The sequence below is a fragment of the Mesoplodon densirostris genome, chromosome 2, assembly GCF_025265405.1.
Source record: "Mesoplodon densirostris isolate mMesDen1 chromosome 2, mMesDen1 primary haplotype, whole genome shotgun sequence".
Classification (NCBI taxonomy): Eukaryota; Metazoa; Chordata; class Mammalia; order Artiodactyla; family Ziphiidae; genus Mesoplodon; species Mesoplodon densirostris.
Window position 1 is genome coordinate 102,401,941 of NC_082662.1, and position 18,769 is coordinate 102,420,709.

At 37.5% G+C, this 18,769-nt stretch overlaps 1 protein-coding gene across 4 annotated transcripts in view; it reads left to right on the forward strand.

The window, feature by feature from the left end:
• Window positions 1–18,769, forward strand: part of MAGI3 (membrane associated guanylate kinase, WW and PDZ domain containing 3) — a 260,129-nt gene that overhangs the window by 225,609 nt on the left and 15,751 nt on the right. For all 4 annotated transcript variants that reach the window (XM_060090287.1, XM_060090288.1, XM_060090289.1 and 1 more), the window contains exons 14-16: window positions 392–584; window positions 2,949–3,137; window positions 8,222–8,407. In XM_060090287.1, the coding sequence (XP_059946270.1) occupies window positions 392–584; window positions 2,949–3,137; window positions 8,222–8,407 (568 nt within the window). The remainder of the gene's footprint in view (window positions 1–391; window positions 585–2,948; window positions 3,138–8,221; window positions 8,408–18,769) is intronic.

Below are 18,769 nucleotides of genomic sequence, written 5' to 3' on the forward strand. Positions count from 1 at the left end.
AAAAAATCATTCCTGATGACATTCAGTGGACTTTACTAGTAGCTACTCCACAGAATTGTGTTTTCTGAGTTTAATGTTTTTGTTTTATTATAGTAATGGAAGTGATAGTAGTATTTTTTAAGTTATTGAAATACTTTGTATTTTCTGTCTTCCTTGTCCCTAACCCAGAAAATCCAGAAGAGATTATGTGGTGTGGTCGTTTGAAGTGCCATTTTGGAGAATGGTCAATTTCTAAGATTTCACCTTTCTAAATATGACAGTTTTCACACTGAACTGCAAAAATCTGTTGGTTTGCACAGTTCTGAGTCAGGAAGTACTTAACTTGGTAGTTAAGGATCTTAGTACATCTTAGTAGACTGTATAGACCAACCTACACCTTATGTCTTATCAGATATACATTGGGGCCATCATTCCTCTGGGCGCAGCTGAGAAAGATGGTCGTCTCCGTGCAGCTGATGAGCTGATGTGCATTGATGGAATTCCTGTTAAAGGGAAATCACACAAACAAGTGCTAGACCTAATGACGACTGCTGCTCGAAATGGCCATGTGTTATTAACTGTCAGAAGAAAGATCTTCTACAGTGGTATGTGAACCTGTTCCTACTCTGATAAGTTAAAAAAGAAACAAAGAGACTTAGTCCACATTTTGGGGGAGTTTTTTGGGGTTTTTTTTTTTTTTTTTGCAGGTTATTTTATTATGTTTAATGGTATATGAGATAACTCATTTGGTGTGATCCAAGGCCTCATTGTGGAAGGCCATGTAAGGTCAAAAGGATTCAGAAATAATACTACTACTATCAAAAAAGAGAAATAAATTTTGGGCCTCTGTATTAAGAGTATATTAATATATATTGATGAATTTGCCAGTGTGGCATTGTAGATCGGAGTATCAGCTTCAATCTGTTTTCTGAAAAACAAAGTTATTTAGTCATACCAAGATATCCCGTTAGCTGAATATCAAAAGATTTTGGATCCTGATGATCCTAAATATTCAAAGAGGACAGAATGTTTCTACTTGACAAGTTTTAGTATAATATAATTTAACATTTGAGTGCTTACCACGTCCCAGACATATTGATTTTTTTACTTACACTTTACAACACTATGATGTAAACACCATCATTATTCTACTTACTCACAGAAAGGTTGAGAAACACATAGGTGGTAGGTAGTAGGACCAGGATTAAAACAGGTAGTTTAATTACAGAGCCTGGGGTCTAAACCATTACACTAGGGTATGAAAATCTTATGTATTTTCTCTTCAATAATTTTGTGAATATTAAGTAGAAATTTTTAAAATTGAATTCTTGCCACTTAAAAATTTTTAAAAGACAACCCTGTGGCACCACAAGAGTGTAAGCCTCATGTAGTTTGGGAGTTTCATCCATTTAGTTATGTGCTGTGTCCCCAGTATTTAGAAGAGTGCCTGCCTGGCACAGAGTGGACATAAAAAAAATTTGTCGACTTGATGAATAGTTGCATTACTCTTAAAAATGAGGCACCGTGTTTTTGATTGCAATGTCCAAAGTAAAGGCCCAGGGACTTCCCTCATGGTCCAGTGGTTAAGACTCCCTGCTCCCAATGCAGGGGCCCGGGTTCGATCCCTAGTCAGGGAACTAGATCCTGCTTGCTGCAACTAAGCCTGCATTGCTGAAACTAAAGATCCCTCATGCCACAACTAAAAGATCCCGCACGCAGCAACGAAGATCCCACGTGCTGCAGCTAAGACCTGGCACAGCCAAATAAATAAATAAATTACAACAAAGTAAAGGCCCACTTCCCTTCCTAAATATCAGGTATTCCGTGATGCATACAGATTTTAATGCAGTGTTGCCTCCATTTGGTTGTGCTGAAGTCAGAACATAACTACACAGAGTAAAAAATGTGATGCTATACAACTAGAGGTTGGCTCCCTCCTGGAAAGCATCATGAAGAAGTTTCATAGTAGTTTGATATTACTGGAAACATTTTAGCTAATTCATTCTAATCATGCATTATATCAAAAACAACCTTTCTTTTTATTAATGATTGGATGTTGGTGACACTTTGTCGAGATGCAAAAACGTATTCTCAGAATCACATAGATTTTGACCCAAAGAGACCTTGTAAATGCATATTCATCGATAGCAGTGTGTTGTGGTTGTTGTTTATGATGTTTTGTATCAAATTATGGCACAAAACTTGCTCTTTTTTTGAAATCAGTTAGGACTAACTTGTGTCATTCTTTCTCACATTCTGATGTTATCTTGAATAGGAGAAAAAGGTGTAGGTTAACTGCCCATTTGCTAGGAATTCCATATGACCTAATCTATGCCTAGGAGAGTTTGCCGTTCATGTGGACAGCTTGTTGTATGCCTGAGAACTGCTAATGGTTAACTCATCTGGTATCACCCATCAGGAACCTGCAGTTGTAAAACACATTGTGAAAGATAAATTCTGTGTAGATGGCCAACTGTTCTCAACCTGTAACGGCAGCATATCTATCCTGATGCAGTGACCTCTCAGACGTCATGAGTGTCAGGCACTGCACTAAATATTATATTTAAAGTTGATTTTAAAAGGAAGTTTACTATGTTGTTACTCATTATCAACTTTTTAAAAAATTACTGGTCTAGGTTAAAAACCTTGCTGGAATTAAAATAATTTCAAGAAGAATTTTTTTACTATCAAATTTCACAGAAGCTTTGAAAAACTTCCTTTAAAGTGAGGTAACATTTTGCGTTTTTCGAACTATGTACTTAAAGTGCATTTAAGAAGTCAGCTGGACTGCTGCCGCCTACATCTGCACTCAAATTAGGTCCAGAGCTCACGTCGGTGGAGGTCCTGCTTTTCTATTCTTTATGTTATTAGAAACTAAATTTTCTTGTGAAAGGCTTAGCACAAAAACACTTTCATTATCAAAAGTTATGATATTCCAGAAATATCAAAATTGATCATGTTTATTATAGAGAAACAACCTGAGGATGACAGCTCTCAAGCCTTCCTTTCAACACAGAATGGCTCTCCCCGCCTGAACCGAGCAGAGGTCCCAGCCAGGCCTGCTCCCCAGGAGGCCTATGATGTTGTCTTGCACCGAAAAGAAAATGAAGGATTTGGCTTTGTCATTCTCACTTCCAAAAGCAAGCCACCTCCAGGAGGTAAGGGCTCCTATGTCCTGCTGTCCCTCCCTATAGTTCCAGTTTTCTGAGTTGCCTGCTGGGGTTTATGAAACTAGTTAGGAATCATGTATTGATATAAATTGCCTCAGAGAGTTATCTTTTTTAAAAATGCTGAATATTTTCTTTATTTTCAAAATTAGGTAATCTGGGGACTTCCCTGGTGGTCCAGTGGTTAAGATTTCACCTTCTAATGCAGGGAGTGTGGGTTCAATCCTTGATCAGGGAGCTAAGATCCCACATGTCTCACAGCCAAAAAGTCAAAACATAAAACACAAAAAATGCAATAAAGACTTTAAAAATGGTCCACATCAAGAAAAAAATTTTAAACTTTAAAAAAAAAAAAAGGAAATTGATTGTATTAGAAAAAAAAATTAGGTAATCTGAATCAAACCTTCCAGGCTTCAGGTTTATCTGTCTATCTCAGATTCCATAAAATAAGTCTTATTAGTAGCTTGGTTTGCATCAAGATTATATTGTGGCAGTGTATCAGGGATGTGACCTAATTCCTTTAGTGAAAGGACAATGCTGAATTTTTAAAATTATGGGGGCATAGGTTTTTTTTTCAAATTAGGGGAAATCGTGTATGCAGAAATGAATTAAATGCTAGAAACAGTTGAGAAGAAGTAAAACAGATTACCAGAAAAATCTTGACCCAAATATGTCTTAAATAGTCCTTTCATGTTATTTAATAATAATTGCCATATTCCAGCTATAAAGCGACCTTGTTGAATAAGAGACATTCTTACCTTATATGCTTCATTGAAAGGTAAAAATTTTGTCAGAACCTTGAAAAATTAAATATCCTGAACCCAGCTTAACAGAATATTGTCATCTGAGAAGGATGAATATGTGTATTAATTCCCTCAACAAAGGAGGAATTACCTCTAGTATGTTCAGGGCTGTTATGATTCAGCAAATTAAATATTTGTCATGTCTTTATGTTTCTAAGAAATAATCATATTTAAATATAATTGTAAAATCCAAATGAATATGAGAACCAGCAAATTAATATTTATGTATTATGCTAGTCTGGTAGCTTTGTTTTTCCAAGTCAAGTGATAAAAATCTTTGACCACATGAAAATGCATTCTTGCCTTTGCCAGTGGATTTGATTATATCTTGGGTAGTGAGATCCTTTTAGACTAGATGGTCACTAAAACCTTAGTAAAAAAAGAAAACACTTTCAGTAAAGTGTTGTGAGCCAAACCAATTTGCAAAAATCTTGCTAGAATTAATGCAGTTGTGTAGAGGAAGAAGATTCCGTGACATGGATGAGTTATTACTATAGTATCAGGTCACTGCTCACTGATACTAGTTTCCATTTTCCAAAAGCCGTTGCTATGGTAACGCTTGGAACTGGAACTGTCACTGATGCTTTGAGGATGATTATGTGGCCTGTGTCAGAAAAATAAAAGGAAGCAGCATTTAGGTGGATTTTATTTTGTATCATTGGTTATTTGTTTTTCAAAATACTGATTTCCATTTTAGATAATCATATTCTCATTCTAATACCATGCAATAATCCCAAGCATTCAGATTAACAAAAATAGTGAAAGATTATTACTCAGCATGATAGATGCTAACCACTTTTCATATTGAGGATACTCCTTTTCTAACACCACAAAAATTAGGTGACAGTCTAGTGTTCACCATAAAACTAGGAGATATAGAGGAATTCAGTAAAATAAATTATGTTACTTAAATATGTTTAACATATTTTTATACTTGTTTGTTTAAAATTTATATTATTATACTTCAATACATTATATATTAAATATTTTATTTGTGAATATTTATTTGTTTATATTTAAATTTTAAAAATCTTTTTATATGTATTTGTTTAAATTTCTTCTTACTATTTTGATAGTTTTACATACCATAGATGCTAGATCTCTGTATAAGACAGTGTCATTAAGTGCTGGGCTTTGTAATCAGACAAACTTGGATTCTAGACCTGCTTATGTCTTTTAATAGCTGTCTGATCTTGGGCACATTACTTAGCCTCCAAGAGCTCCAGTTTCCACTGTGAAATGAGGATGATGATAACACTTCCTGTCTCGTGTGTTTGTGAGGATTAAAGGAGATACCGCATGTGAAGCCCTTTGCCTGGAACTTCAATAAATACTAGCTGCTGTTGCTTGTTGTAGTTTCTGCTACCATTGTCATCATCATTATTTATAAAATTGCCACTGCCTCTTGACCTTTTTTTTTTTTAAAGAAACGTTAAAAAGTTTGTCAATATTTGAGTAATGAGATGGGAAAGAAAGCCCAATTAAAATGTAAGATTGAGGCAGCAACTAATGGTGGCAGGAAATGAGTGTTTGCAGCTTATTAATTATCAGCCTGAATGGTAAATTAGGCTTAGGTTGTCAACGAATTTTATATAACTTTATATAAAGTACTTGAGATTTTCAGTCATGGAGCAAAACCAGAATTCACTGAAGTGCTAGTTAATAATCTCACAAAATTCTGAGACCTGCAAGCATTCTTCTTGGAACTCCGTTCATCTCTTATAGCTAGAAGGATCCTGGGGTAAGCTTGCATGTGGCGCTTTCTCTCACAGAGACTGGGCAGTTGCTGCAAACTGCATAACAATGAAAGTTTGGTTTAGAAAAGAGTTAGCACAGGTGAAACGGCCAGAAACCTGTCTGTCAGAATAGATCATTCTTTATGGATCTTGTCTTGGTATAGATTGGTATTCTGCACTGTGTAGATTGTTGGGGTTTTTTTCCCTTCTGCCGAAATGTATTTACTGCTGACATTTGTCACAAAACGAGTTCCCAGTAGCACCTCTAATACAAGTTATAAAATTCTAAGATTCTCTACTGTTGACTTTTTCAAAGATCAGGGATCCAGGCCCAGCATCCTTCTTGCCCTGGACCCAGTTTGTGTCAGAGCTACATGAATGAAGTACTTAGAAAAGACCTCTATTGAAGATGAAAAGGACTTGGCTAGTTTTTGCATTGCCAGTACTTCAGAGGTTTTAGTGTTTGTTATTATATACTTTTCAGTTCTGGTTGCAAAGGATTTCTTTGAGAAGGGGACATTTCCAGTTACTGTCCTTTATTTTCCTGAAAAGAAATGTTTTAAGAGCACTGAAGTGATCCCAGCAGCTGGACAAGCCAGTCTGTGAGACAGATTTAGGCCAAGATGATTGAAGACGGATAAATTGGCTTTATGGCAGATGCCTATAGAGTTTGTATATACCAACAACAAGGCAGGACTTAGATGTTTCCTTAGCCGTGCAGTTACTTTGGAAACTTCCCAGTCTATTCAGAGAATGTTCAGAAGTTATCTTTCTACTGGTCTGCTATTTTTAGCTGTTTTGGTGGTGCTGCTATAAATGTCAAGAAAATAACAATCTGACTACTTTTATCTTCTCTCACCTCGATGGTTAACCCTTTGTGAAGTTCTGTACCAAGATTTGCCACTTCCTTTTGACCACATTGCTCACAGGATGAGAAAGGAACCACTGAGACATCAGAGATTCATGTTGTTTGATGCTTTCCCAAGTCTGAACAAACCCCTTTCAGTGTTCCAGGGAGCTGAATGATTTTCTTCTCGGGGGATCTGGAATGAACACTGTGTACAAGTAAATCTCTTCTAAGAAGGAGAGTAACTAAAATATTGCTTTAGAAGGTCACCACAGGGCCACTATGTGATTCTCCTTATGTTTCTGATGTGCCACATGTTGTACTATCAGGGCAATCAGCTCATGCTGCCTGGCACAGGACATGGCCCATGCTGCTCTGGAGCTTTTCTAATTAGTTTGTTTATAGGGAAAATGGTATAATAAGTGCTTGATATAATTCAGAGCTAAAAGGCACTTGCTTCCAACAGTGACTTCCTCATTTTTAAGATAAAGTCTCCCAATGTATAATCCTAGAAGAGCCAAGGAATGGCACTCACTGTCCATGGGGACATAAATCATGGCCGAGAATAACTTCCAGTCCAAATGAAGGTCTATTAAAATGGCCCTAACATACACCTAGATATAATTCAGAAATACTAGTAAGAAGCCCATTTTACTATGGAAATTAAACATAATCACAGTGCCATTTTAAAATATTAAATTATCCTTATTCATAACAATAAGGCTCCATATTCAGCAGGAGCTCAAGTGTCTGATAAATTTACTGACCTAGGCAAAGAAATTCTTAGAGAACATAGAAGGAACATTTGTTTCTGAATATGAATGCCCCTTATTAAAGATATTTTGACAAAATTTCCTGAATGTCTGAGAACTCATTTTAAGGCTTAATAACAGTGAAGTGTCATAATAGTTACTCTAAGAAAGCCTTTAGCATTATGCTAGAGATATAATAGAACTGCAGAGTGTCTTTGCAAACGTCTTAGATTCAGCTTTGTGCATTCAGGGTATGATTTTATCCATAAGCCAAATAATCTTAATGTTAAACATTAATGTTCTAATTCCACTCCGCTTTCCTGATTTTTAAAAAAATCTAAAGGCATTAAATAAAAGGAATTAATTTTGCTCTAGAAATAAGTATGATTCATTTTAATGATCAGTCATTTCACTGTAACTGGATTTCTGACCAATCTGAGTCCTAAACTTGATTTTGAACGGCATTTATTTACAAGATTCCTTGTGGGAGTAAATGCCCCTTCAACAGAACCAAAGATGATCTCATTGTAGCAGTTTCTAAAATAGCCAAACACATGATGCAGCCTAAACAGCCAACAACAAACAAGAAACATGAGATATTCTCATAAGTATCACTGAGGTCAGTAGCTTTTAAACTGGATCATTAGGATGACATTATAAAAATTGGAAAAAGGTTTCTGGTAAGTGGAAAGAGGTTTATATGCTATGATTGCAACTATGTAAAGAGTATTTATGCCTGTGGACAAGGAGTGGAAGATAATATGAAAGTAGTTGCATTTGGATAGGATGATCACAGGTGGTGGTTTTTTGATACATCTTTAAAGAATTTTCTTTGACGTTATTATGTTGAATTTTTGATGATGATGATGATGATGATAAATCCAACACTCCAAGATATGTTAAATAATTGAAAAACCTGGGGATTTTTCTCCCATAGTTATTCCTCATAAAATTGGCCGAGTCATAGAAGGAAGTCCAGCTGATCGCTGTGGGAAGCTGAAAGTTGGAGATCATATCTCTGCAGTGAATGGGCAGTCCATTGTTGAATTGTCCCATGATAACATTGTTCAGCTGATCAAAGATGCCGGTGTCACCGTCACACTAACAGTCATTGCTGAAGAAGGTAAGGAACCAGTAGACCTGCCTTCCCCAAACTGATCTGAGGGACACAGAGCCTGTAGAAGGCAGTGGCTTCCTCCAGCACTGCCAGAACCACTGCAGTGATAGAACCATTTATACGCCCTGGAGTCTCATTTTTTACCTTTTCCATTTAATGAATTTAAAAGACAGTTTATTATAAAGTTGTCAGTAGCTCAAGAAAAATAATACAGCTAGTGAGTGGTGGCCATTTATTTATGTGCTGGAGGAGCAAGCACCCAGAGCAAAAGACATTGGTAATACTTTGCAGATCTTATTTTCTTAAAATAATGTCTTAAGTCTCTGCTTGAGTGAGAGAAAATCCTCTAAAGAGTTCCAAAAAAGTCACTGTTGATATCAAGCCTTTCATGTCAGGCCCGTGCCATAGTGTGCCTTGCCTCGCAGGCAGGGCTTCGTTCTGGTAGCTGCTTTACAAATGGGGGAAGGGGAGTGCATCGGAATGGCCAGTAAGTAGGGCATAAAACGTACTTAGTGTCTTGCCTTGCTTTAATCTTGTCTTGCCTTTGATCATTAAGAATTTCTAATTAGGAACCATTTTTGAATAGCACCAGTTCATGGTCTTTGTTTATGAATTACAAGGCAACCGTTAAATAATGCTCATCTCATTTTTCCTGATTTTGTAAAACTTACGAGAAGCCAAAAGCAACAGAATTGCGAAGGGTCAGTCTTTCACGTTAAAATTCCTTGCACCGTAATGTGTGTTCATGTCTCCCATGCCCCCCATGATCCTCTAATCTAGTCAGTTTTCAGGTCTTTTAATTTTTGATCCTTCCTTTCTTTTCCCTTCCTCCTGTACCACTCACAAACCTTTGTATCTAAGGTACTACGTAAATCTCCCCTCTGTCCAAGATTCTGTAGGGGGATTTCTTTGTGGACACGAGTTCGTCTGGCTGCTCTTGGAGGCCCCTTCTCATTCTAAGACACTGTGACATCCCTGCCTCTGCTCTTTTCCCTTCTCTAGCCTGTTCTGCATTCTGCCCAGACTCTGCCCCAGACTGATGATTCTTCCTTCTAAAGTCCTCTTCAGTGCAAGCTCCAGTGCTTCCCCGCTCTCTGCACAGAAAGTGTTTTATGATTTTGTTCCCAACCTGCCTTTTTTTTTTTTTTTTTTTGCGGTATGTGGGCCTCTCACTGTTGTGGCCTCTCCCGTTGCGGAGCACAGGCTCTGGATGCGCAGGCTCAGCGGCCATGGCTCATGGGCCCAGCTACTCCGCGGCATGTGGTATCTTCCCGGACCGGGGCATGAACCCGTGTCCCCTGCATCGGCAGGCGGACTCTCAACCACTGCGCCACCAGGGAAGCCCCCCCAGCCTGCCTTTTAAATTTACCTCCCAGTTCTTTCCAAATTCTCTCTCTCTCTTTCTCTTTTTCCAGATCCTCTCTTAAACTGGTCCTCACTGGCCTCTGTGCACAAGGGCTTCCTCCCCCAGTCCCATAGCACTCCTTATCTCTGCAATTCACTGAGCACTATTACATCACTATCTCCCTATTAAAGGATCTGCTCTTTGAATACAAAGAAAATGTTACCAATTGACTAGGATACTTGCTAGGCACTCAGTAAATATTTTTTTGAATGAAGGAATGAGTAAATGGATGAATAAGCGAATGAGCAAAGTAAGAGTCAGGAGATTTTCAGTTCTATGCCAATACCTAGCAGAGGCAATATAAGCCTAATAGAAGAAGTAAGCTTTTGACTGACAAGAGTTCACTGACACCTATTAGCTAGTTGTCTGACCTTAAACAAGCCACTTAACATTTCTAACCTTCAGTTTTTAATCTGTAAGGTGGGAATAAGATATCTATTTCAGGATCACTGTGAAAATTAAAGGTGAAAATGTACATAATCTGCATAAGTACCCTAAGGTGCTCATCTAGTGATAGCTGTCATTATCTTACCATTATCTTACTTATCTTTGCATGGCTGCCTCCCTCACTCATTGCCTAAGGCAATAATAATATTTAAGAAGCACTTACTATGTGGCAGCTAGTGTCCTAAGTACTTTACATCTGCTAAATCATTTAATCACACACTAACCCTAGGTCGGCACTATTAATGTCCCATTCTATAGGCGAGGAAATGAGCCACAGAGCAGTTAGAGAACTTGCCCCTGGTCATAAAACTAGTGACAGAACAAGTATTTGAATACAGGCTCTAGGCTCTAGAATCTGTGCTCCTAACTGCCGTGCCTTCCCTAACTAATCACGGTATCTAAAATAACCCTCCCCCTGCCTGACCCAGTCTTCCCTTACTCAGCTTTACTTTTTTAAAAAATTTAATTTAATTATTAATTTAAAAAATGTTTATTGAAGTATAGGTGATTTACAAAATCATGTTAGTTTTACAGGTACAACACAGTGATTCAGTTATGTGTGTATATATATATATATATATATATATACATATATATATATATATTCCTTTTCAGGTTCTTTTCCCTTTTAGATTATTACAAAATATTGAGTATAGTTCCCTGTGCTATATAATAGGTCCTTGTTGATTATCTATTTTATATATAGTAGTGTGTATATGTTAATCCCAACCTCCTAATTTATCCCTCCCCTATCCCCCTTCCCCTTTGGTAACTCTAAGTTTGTTTTCTATATCTGTGAGTCTCTTTCTGTTTTTCAGCTTTACTTTTCTTCATTGTACTTATCTGTACCTGAGGTTATTGAACTATGAGTTTATTTGTTTATTGTCATCTCCCCTGCTAGAATGTAAAGTCATAAGATTCATGAAGTTAGAGATTTTGTCATGTTTGGTGCTAAATCCCAAGGGCCTAAAACAGTGTTAACCACATAGTACGTGCTCAATCAGATTTTTTGAATGAAGGCTTATTGTTACTTAATATGATTTTGGTAAGATTCCTTTTTTTTTAATTTATTTATTTTTGGCTGTGCCGGGTCTTCGTTTCTGTGCGAGGGCTCTCTCTAGTTGCAGCAAGCGGGGGCCACTCTTCATCGCAGTGCGCGGGCCTCTCACTGTCGTGGCCTCTCTTGTTGCGGAGCACAGGCTCCAGACGCTCAGCCTCAGTAGTTGTGGCTCACAGGCCTAGTTGCTCCGCGGCATGTGGGATCTTCCCAGACCAGGGCTCAAACCCGTGTCCCCTGCATTAGCAGGCAGATTCTCAACCACTGCGCCACCAGGGAAGCCATGGTAAGATTTCTTTATCTCAGTTTCTTTACCATGATCTCTTTGGCCTGCTTTTTAGCTTTAAATTCTGTTCCGTGACCCACAAAGAAAAGCAGGCCTCAGTGCCACAGGGTTGTGACATTTCAGGGTTGTTCTGAGAATGATGTATGTAGTGCACTTATATCACCATGCTTGGCAGTAGTGATAGAAGCTGCTAGAAGTAGTGGAACTAGCAGTAGTATACATCAGTGTTTCTCAAACCATATATAGAAGCATCAGTGGTTTTCTTCCCAGTTCATCACAGACCAGCATTTTTGTAAAATTCAATAAAAATTAAATGAAAAATGAAAATTATTCTGTCGAATCATTATAAAATTTAAAAATTTTTACTCTCAGTATCAGTATGCATCTTATTGCTGACTGACTAATGGACCACACTTTAAGTAGTCTTGAGGCAGAGAAAGAAGTGGTCTTTCTACTGCTGAGTGATATTACTATAATTTTTTTTTCAAAATTACCCTTTATTGTTGATGTTTTCGAGAGGTTGTCCAAAATTACTCAGTTGTTTTTCTTCCGTTTAAAAATTAACTTTGTTTTTTTTTTTTTATATTTTTTATTTTTTTTATTTTACAAATTTAATCAGTTATACATATACATATGTTCCCATATCCCCTCCCTTTTGCGTCTCCCTCCCACCCTCCCTATCCCACCACTCCAGGCGGTCACAAAGCACCGAGCTGATCTCCCTGTGCTATGCGGCTGCTTCCCACTAGCTATCTACCTTACGTTTGGTAGTGTATATATGTCCATGCCGCTCTTTCACTTTGTCACAGCTTACCCTTCCCCCTCCCCATATCCTCAAGTCCATGCTCTAGTAGGTCTGTGTCTTTATTCCTGTCTTACCCCTATGTTCTTGATGACATTTTTTTCTTAAATTCCATATATATGTGTCAGCATACAGTATTTGTCTTTCTCTTTCTGACTTACTTCACTCTGTATGACAGACTCTAGGTCCATCCACCTCATTACAAATAGCTCAATTTCATTTCTTTTTATGGCTGAGTAATATTCCATTGTATATATGTGCCACATCTTCTTTATCCATTCATCCGATGATGGACACTTAGGTTGTTTCCATCTCCGGGCTATTGTAAATAGGGCTGCTATGAACATTTTGGTACATGTCTCTTTTTGAATTATGGTTTTCTCAGGGTATATGCCCAGTAGTGGGATTGCTGGGTCATATGGTAGTTCTATTTGTAGTTTTTTAAGGAATTCCCTGGCAGTCCAGTGGTTAGAACTCCGAGCTTTCACTGCTGAGAGCTGGGGTTCAATCCCTGGTCTGGGAAATAAGATCCCACAAGCTGCGTGGCACGGCAAAAAAAAAAATAAAAATAAAAAATTAACTTTGACATTCTGGCCCAGATACTTCTGGACTTGTCTTCTGGACAATCTTAAGATTTCTTATATAATGCCAATCAGTGTTTACGAAAAGTGGAAGGGTGGCGGGAAACACCCTAGCAGATCCATGCTTTAAAGTGTTATTTCATATGTAGGTGCAACCTCTTAAAATACAATCACATTTGACATGCAAAATCACATTTCAATGATTACACCTTATTTTTACTATACTCTAAGTTTTATTAAACTGTGGGAACATTTAGAATCTCTTACTTTTCTCAGGTAAATTAGAAAGTGTCCCTTCTGTCCCATTCATGGAGTTCGTAAGACATCCAAACTTCTCTGAAGTCTGTCAATTGCACTAAAGAGTCAAACGAATACTTACAGCTCTACAGCTGTTTTCAGAAATCACACATTCAGATCAATACTCAGAGCTGCTTTCCATCCCATGTGATACTGCTCCCCGCCTCTCCATAAGCCATTCACTGTAAATCAATAAAAGACAGTGACCTGGAAAAAGAAAACTTGTTTCCTTCACCTTCTTTTCCCCCTTTTGCTAGATATGATTCAGTCTCTGTTCTTATTTTGCCAAGTTCCCAAGTCAAGTGTCGTGTGTGGTATAAAACTCTCAAAGACATTCAGGACTCGGGACTCCCCCTGCTGTGTGGCATTCCCATGACACTGCCACCTCTTCACCAGGGCAGCTCCTTTTCAAGTCTAGAGCATAAACTGACTCAGCCTGCTTGTTCTTGCTTATTGGAAAGAAATCTTTAAATTGTATGATTTTTTAAAATTGATTCCTAATGTTGTGTCAGGTCTTGTTCATTTCATTTTTAAGAGTGAACACAAGTTCCCAAAGGCTACCAAGGGCTGTGTTAGAATGGTTCTGGTAGTGTTGCCATCATTTTCGTTTTGTTTTGTTTTCCATTGATTTATCTGTTTATTCTCACTTGTCTCCGTTTTCCACTCTCATTTCTCTCACTACTCCCACTGGCAGTTATGCCAGTTTATTTTATGTGCCTCCTTTTATTTATGTCTTTTAAAGTACATGTTTTTGTGTGTGTGTCTGCCTTTATTTTTTGACTTGTATAACTGGTATTGTGTTATAGATTTTATGCTGTTTTTTTTTTTTTTTTTTTTTTTTTTTTTTTCTTTTTGCGGTATGTGGGCCTCTCACTGTTGTGGCCTCCCCCGTTGCGGAGCACAGGCTCCGGACGCGCAGGCTCCGGACGCACAGGCTCAGCGGCCATGGCTCACGGGCCCAGCCGCTCCGCGGCATATGGGATCCTCCCAGACCGGGGCACGAACCCGTATCCCCTGCATCGGCAGGCGGACTCTCAACCACTGCGCCACCAGGGAGGCCCTATGCTGTTTTTTTTTCTCAGAACCATATGCTTTCTTTTTTTTTAATGTCACTTTATTGTTACAGAATCTAATCCAGGATTTTACGTGGCATTTAGTTGTTGTATCTTCTTTTTTCTTTTTAATTGAGACATAACTCATGTGCTATAAATTTCATTGTTTTAAAGTATACAAGTCAGTGGTTTTTAGTATATTCGTAAGGTGCAACCATCCCCACCAATTCCAGAACATTTTATCACCCCTATAAGAAACCACTACTCTACTTTCTTTCTCTATGGATTTGCTAGATATCTCATGTAAATGGAATTATATCTGACCTTTTATGTCTGGCTTCTTTCACTTAGCAAAATGTTTTCATGTTTCATCTGTGTTGTAGCATGTCCTTTTTATGACTAATGAATAATATCCCAGTATGTGTATATACATTTTGCTTATTTAATCATTATTTGATAGACACTTGGGTTGTTTCTATTTTTTTCTATTATGAATAATGCTGCTATGAACATTGGCATACAGTTTTTGTACAGATGTATGTTTTCATTTTTCTTGGGTGTATACCTAGGTGTGGAATTGTTGAGTCATATGATGTCATGTTTAACTTTTTGAGGAACTGTCGAACTGTTTTCCACAGCAGCTGCATTGTTATATATTCCCACCAGTAATGTATGAGGCTTCCAATTTCTCCACATCATCACCATTTATTTTCCTTTGTGTGTGTGTGTGTTTTAAGCCATTCTAGTGAGTGTGAAATACAATAGTATCTCATTGTGGTTTTGATCTGTACTTCCCTGGTGACTAATGATGTTGAGTGTCTTTTTGTGTGCTGTTGGTCACTTGCATATCTTCTTTGGAGAAATGTCTATTCAGATCCTTTACTCACTTTTAATTGGGTTGTCATTTTTATTGTTGAATTATAAGGCTTCTTTATATTCTGATTTTAGATCCTTATCTGATATATGGTTTGCAAGTCTTTTCTCCCATTTTGCAGGTTGTCTTTTCACTTTTTTGATATTGTCCTCTGATGCACAAAAGTTTAATGTTGCTGTTGTCTAACTTATCTATCTTTCCTTTGGTTGCTTGTGCTCTTGGTATAGCATCAAGTGCCTTCAAGATTTATCTGAGTTGCTGGGTGAACACAATCGATTGCTTTTAACTACTTGACCATTTTCCATACTGTATATTTACCACGTATTACCTGTCTCCTCCCCCATAGACAGCCACACCATCTCCAACTCCACATTATCACAAACTATCCTCTATATCTTCATATATGTACCTTATAAAACAGTGTGAGAATTTATTGGAGTGAAATTGCTTGATCTAAGAAATTGCTTACTTTGACCAAGTACTATCAGATTGTCCTCTGTAATTGCTGCAGCCATCTACACTCCCACCAACAGAACACTGAGGATTCTTTATCTTCACATCCCCGCCAATACTCAGCATTATCCAGCTTTCAAGTTGGCTAGTGTACAGCAAGGAAAGTGTACTTCATTGGTATATAATTTGCATTTCTCTGATTACCCATGAATATGAGCATCTACTTGGATGCTTGTTTTGGGTTTTTTTTTTCTTGTAAATTGCCTCTTCATATCCTTTACTCATTTGTCTTGTGGGATTGCTGTCTTTTTCTTGTTGATATTTAGAGATTCCTTGCGAATTATAGGCATTAGTCCAATTTAGTTTTAGAAAGCATAAATACCTTTTTCTGTCATCTGTATGTTTACAGTATGTTACTGTATGTTAACTTTGACTATGGTGCCCTTCGTTATATAGAGAGTCTTAATTTAGATGTCACCAGATTAGTCAATTTTTATTCAATACCTTATGGCTTGTGCTTTTGAAGTTTTATTTAAGATAAGTTATCCTTCCCCACCCCATATCACAGAAATTTTCTCTTATATTATCGTCTATTAGATTTCTAATTTTGCATTTTGCATTTAGGTCTTTAATCCATCTGGAGCCTACCTTTATATATAGTTTTAGGAAGGATCCAGTTCTATTTTTTATTCTTACAGTGAGCCAATTTTTCTAGTACCATCTATTAGATAGTACTTCTTTTCCTCATTGATTTGTGGAGCCATCTCTTCTGTATATTAACCTCCCCTTTAAACATGAATCTCTGTACCACAATGTTCATTGCAGCACTGTTTACAATAGCCAGGACATGGAAGCAACCTAAGTGTCCATCAACAGATGAATGGATAAAGAAGATGTGGCACATACATACAATGGAATATTACTCAGCCATAAAAAGAAACAAAATTGAGTTATTTGTAGTGAGGTGGATGGACCTAGGGTCTGTCATACAGAGTGAAGTAAGTCAGAAAGAGAAAAACAAATAGCGTATGCTAACACATATATATGGAATCTAAAAAAAAAAAAAAAGATAGTTCTGAAGAATGTAGGGGCAGGACAGGAATAAAGACGCAGACGTAGAGAATGGACTTGAGGACATGGGGAGGGGGAAGGGGAAGCTGGGACAAAGTAAGAGAGTGGCATGGACATATATACACTACCAAATGTAAAATAGATAGCTAGTGGGAAGCAGCCACATAGCACAGGGAGATCAGCTCGGTGTTTTGTGACCACCTAGAGGGATGGGATAGGGAGGGTGGGAGGGAGACGCAAGAAGGAGGGGATATGGGGATATATGTATACGTATAGCTGATTCACTTTGTTATACAGCAGAAACAAACACACCATTGTAAAGCAATTATACTCCAATAAAGATGTGAAAAAAAAGAATCTCCAAGCTCTTTATTCTGTTCTGCTAGTTTATCTATTATTATCTATATGTACCTATTGTATATATACATATAATTTTAATATATATAAATATAATTTTTTTTGAGTGTGTGTATATATATATTCACACACACACACATTTTTTTTTCAGTCTGTAACTTTGTGGTATATTCTAGTATCTGTCTCTTAAGGCACGTCTTTCTCCAAGCCCCCACCAAATCAACTAGGTATTCATGAAATTTTTCCATGTAAAATTTTAGAGCCAATTATTAAGCCACTCTAAAAAATCCGGCTGCAATTTTTATTGGGATATATTGAAAATATATTAACTTCGGGAAAATTTATACCTTTAAATATTAAGTCACCCCACCTAAGAGTATGGGCTATCTCTTCAATTATTCAGGTCATCTTTTCAATAGAATTTTAGAAAGTTCTTTCATGAGATTCTTATTTATTCTTGGTAAAGATGATTCCCAATATATTATAATATTTGTTGCTAAAGTTTAACTGTGGGATTTTGTGTTTATCCTCTGCTAATACACTTTCTCTTAAGTAGTTACATACAGAAACTCCAGGAAAAGTTTAATTCTCATTGAGGGAAAGATATACTTAACCCATTGCTTTACAAGAATCTTCAGATAAAATTCAGAGAGAACATAGGCCTGTTTGACATCATGGAATAAATATTTAACTTTGAAAAGCAGAACATCTTTTAACACAGAAATGAATTGGAGAAGTTAAGTAGCATGGGTTGAAGGACTAAAAATGAAAAGAATACCATGATAGAAAGTTTATTTAACCTTGAAAAAGAAAATGAAAAAACATGTAACTGAAAGAGTAAGCACCAATTTGTGGTGCTTTTTGCCTAGCTGTGACATCTCTCGTCCTTAGGGGAAGATAGAGGAAAACTAGAAATTGATCAGCTTACTTATACTGTCCTGCTCTGAAGTTATACACCCATTCCTCTAGCCAAGCTTGTGAAGCCAAAAAATGTATCTAAATTGGACTAATACAAAGGTACAAGTATCTCCCAGTCATCTTGTTGATAGATGTAATTTTTCCCAGCAGTTTCCATTCCCTCAATAGTAGCCATGAATTTATAATGACAGAAGAGGATTCAACTCTATAATGGGCACTCACGTTTAGAGGCAGGTAACTAGAAGTTGACATACCCCGTGAGCAAAGGTGGAAGGACTTCTGGGATTTCTAATGGGCACAGGAATATGAATCAAGTGTGGGATTTCTAATGGGCACAAGAATATGAATGAAGTGTGATTCCTGCAGTCAAGGAGTTCACAGTCTAGCAGGGGAGACAGGTGTTCACCCAGTCCTGACACAACATGGCAAATGCTATGAAAACAGTGTGCTTGAGGAGCAGGTAAGATTTCACAGAGGACCTGACATTTTGAACAGGAGATGAAGTGGGAAGCCAGGAGCGCCAGGTGACAGTCTGGATAGTATTTTCTGAGCAATAGAAAGTTGCCGTAGGTTTCTAAGCAAGGCCGTGGCATGTTTCAATGTATGTGCCAGGACTGGAACCTGGGAGGTGGAATAAAGATGAGATTGGTGGCAAGGAGGTCAGCAAGGAGGCCAACAGAAGTAATTTGTTAAGGTAATTAGGAAAGTTAAATTCACAATAGTAAATAAAAGTGCAGGAAATAAATTTCCAGATCACCCTCCACCAAA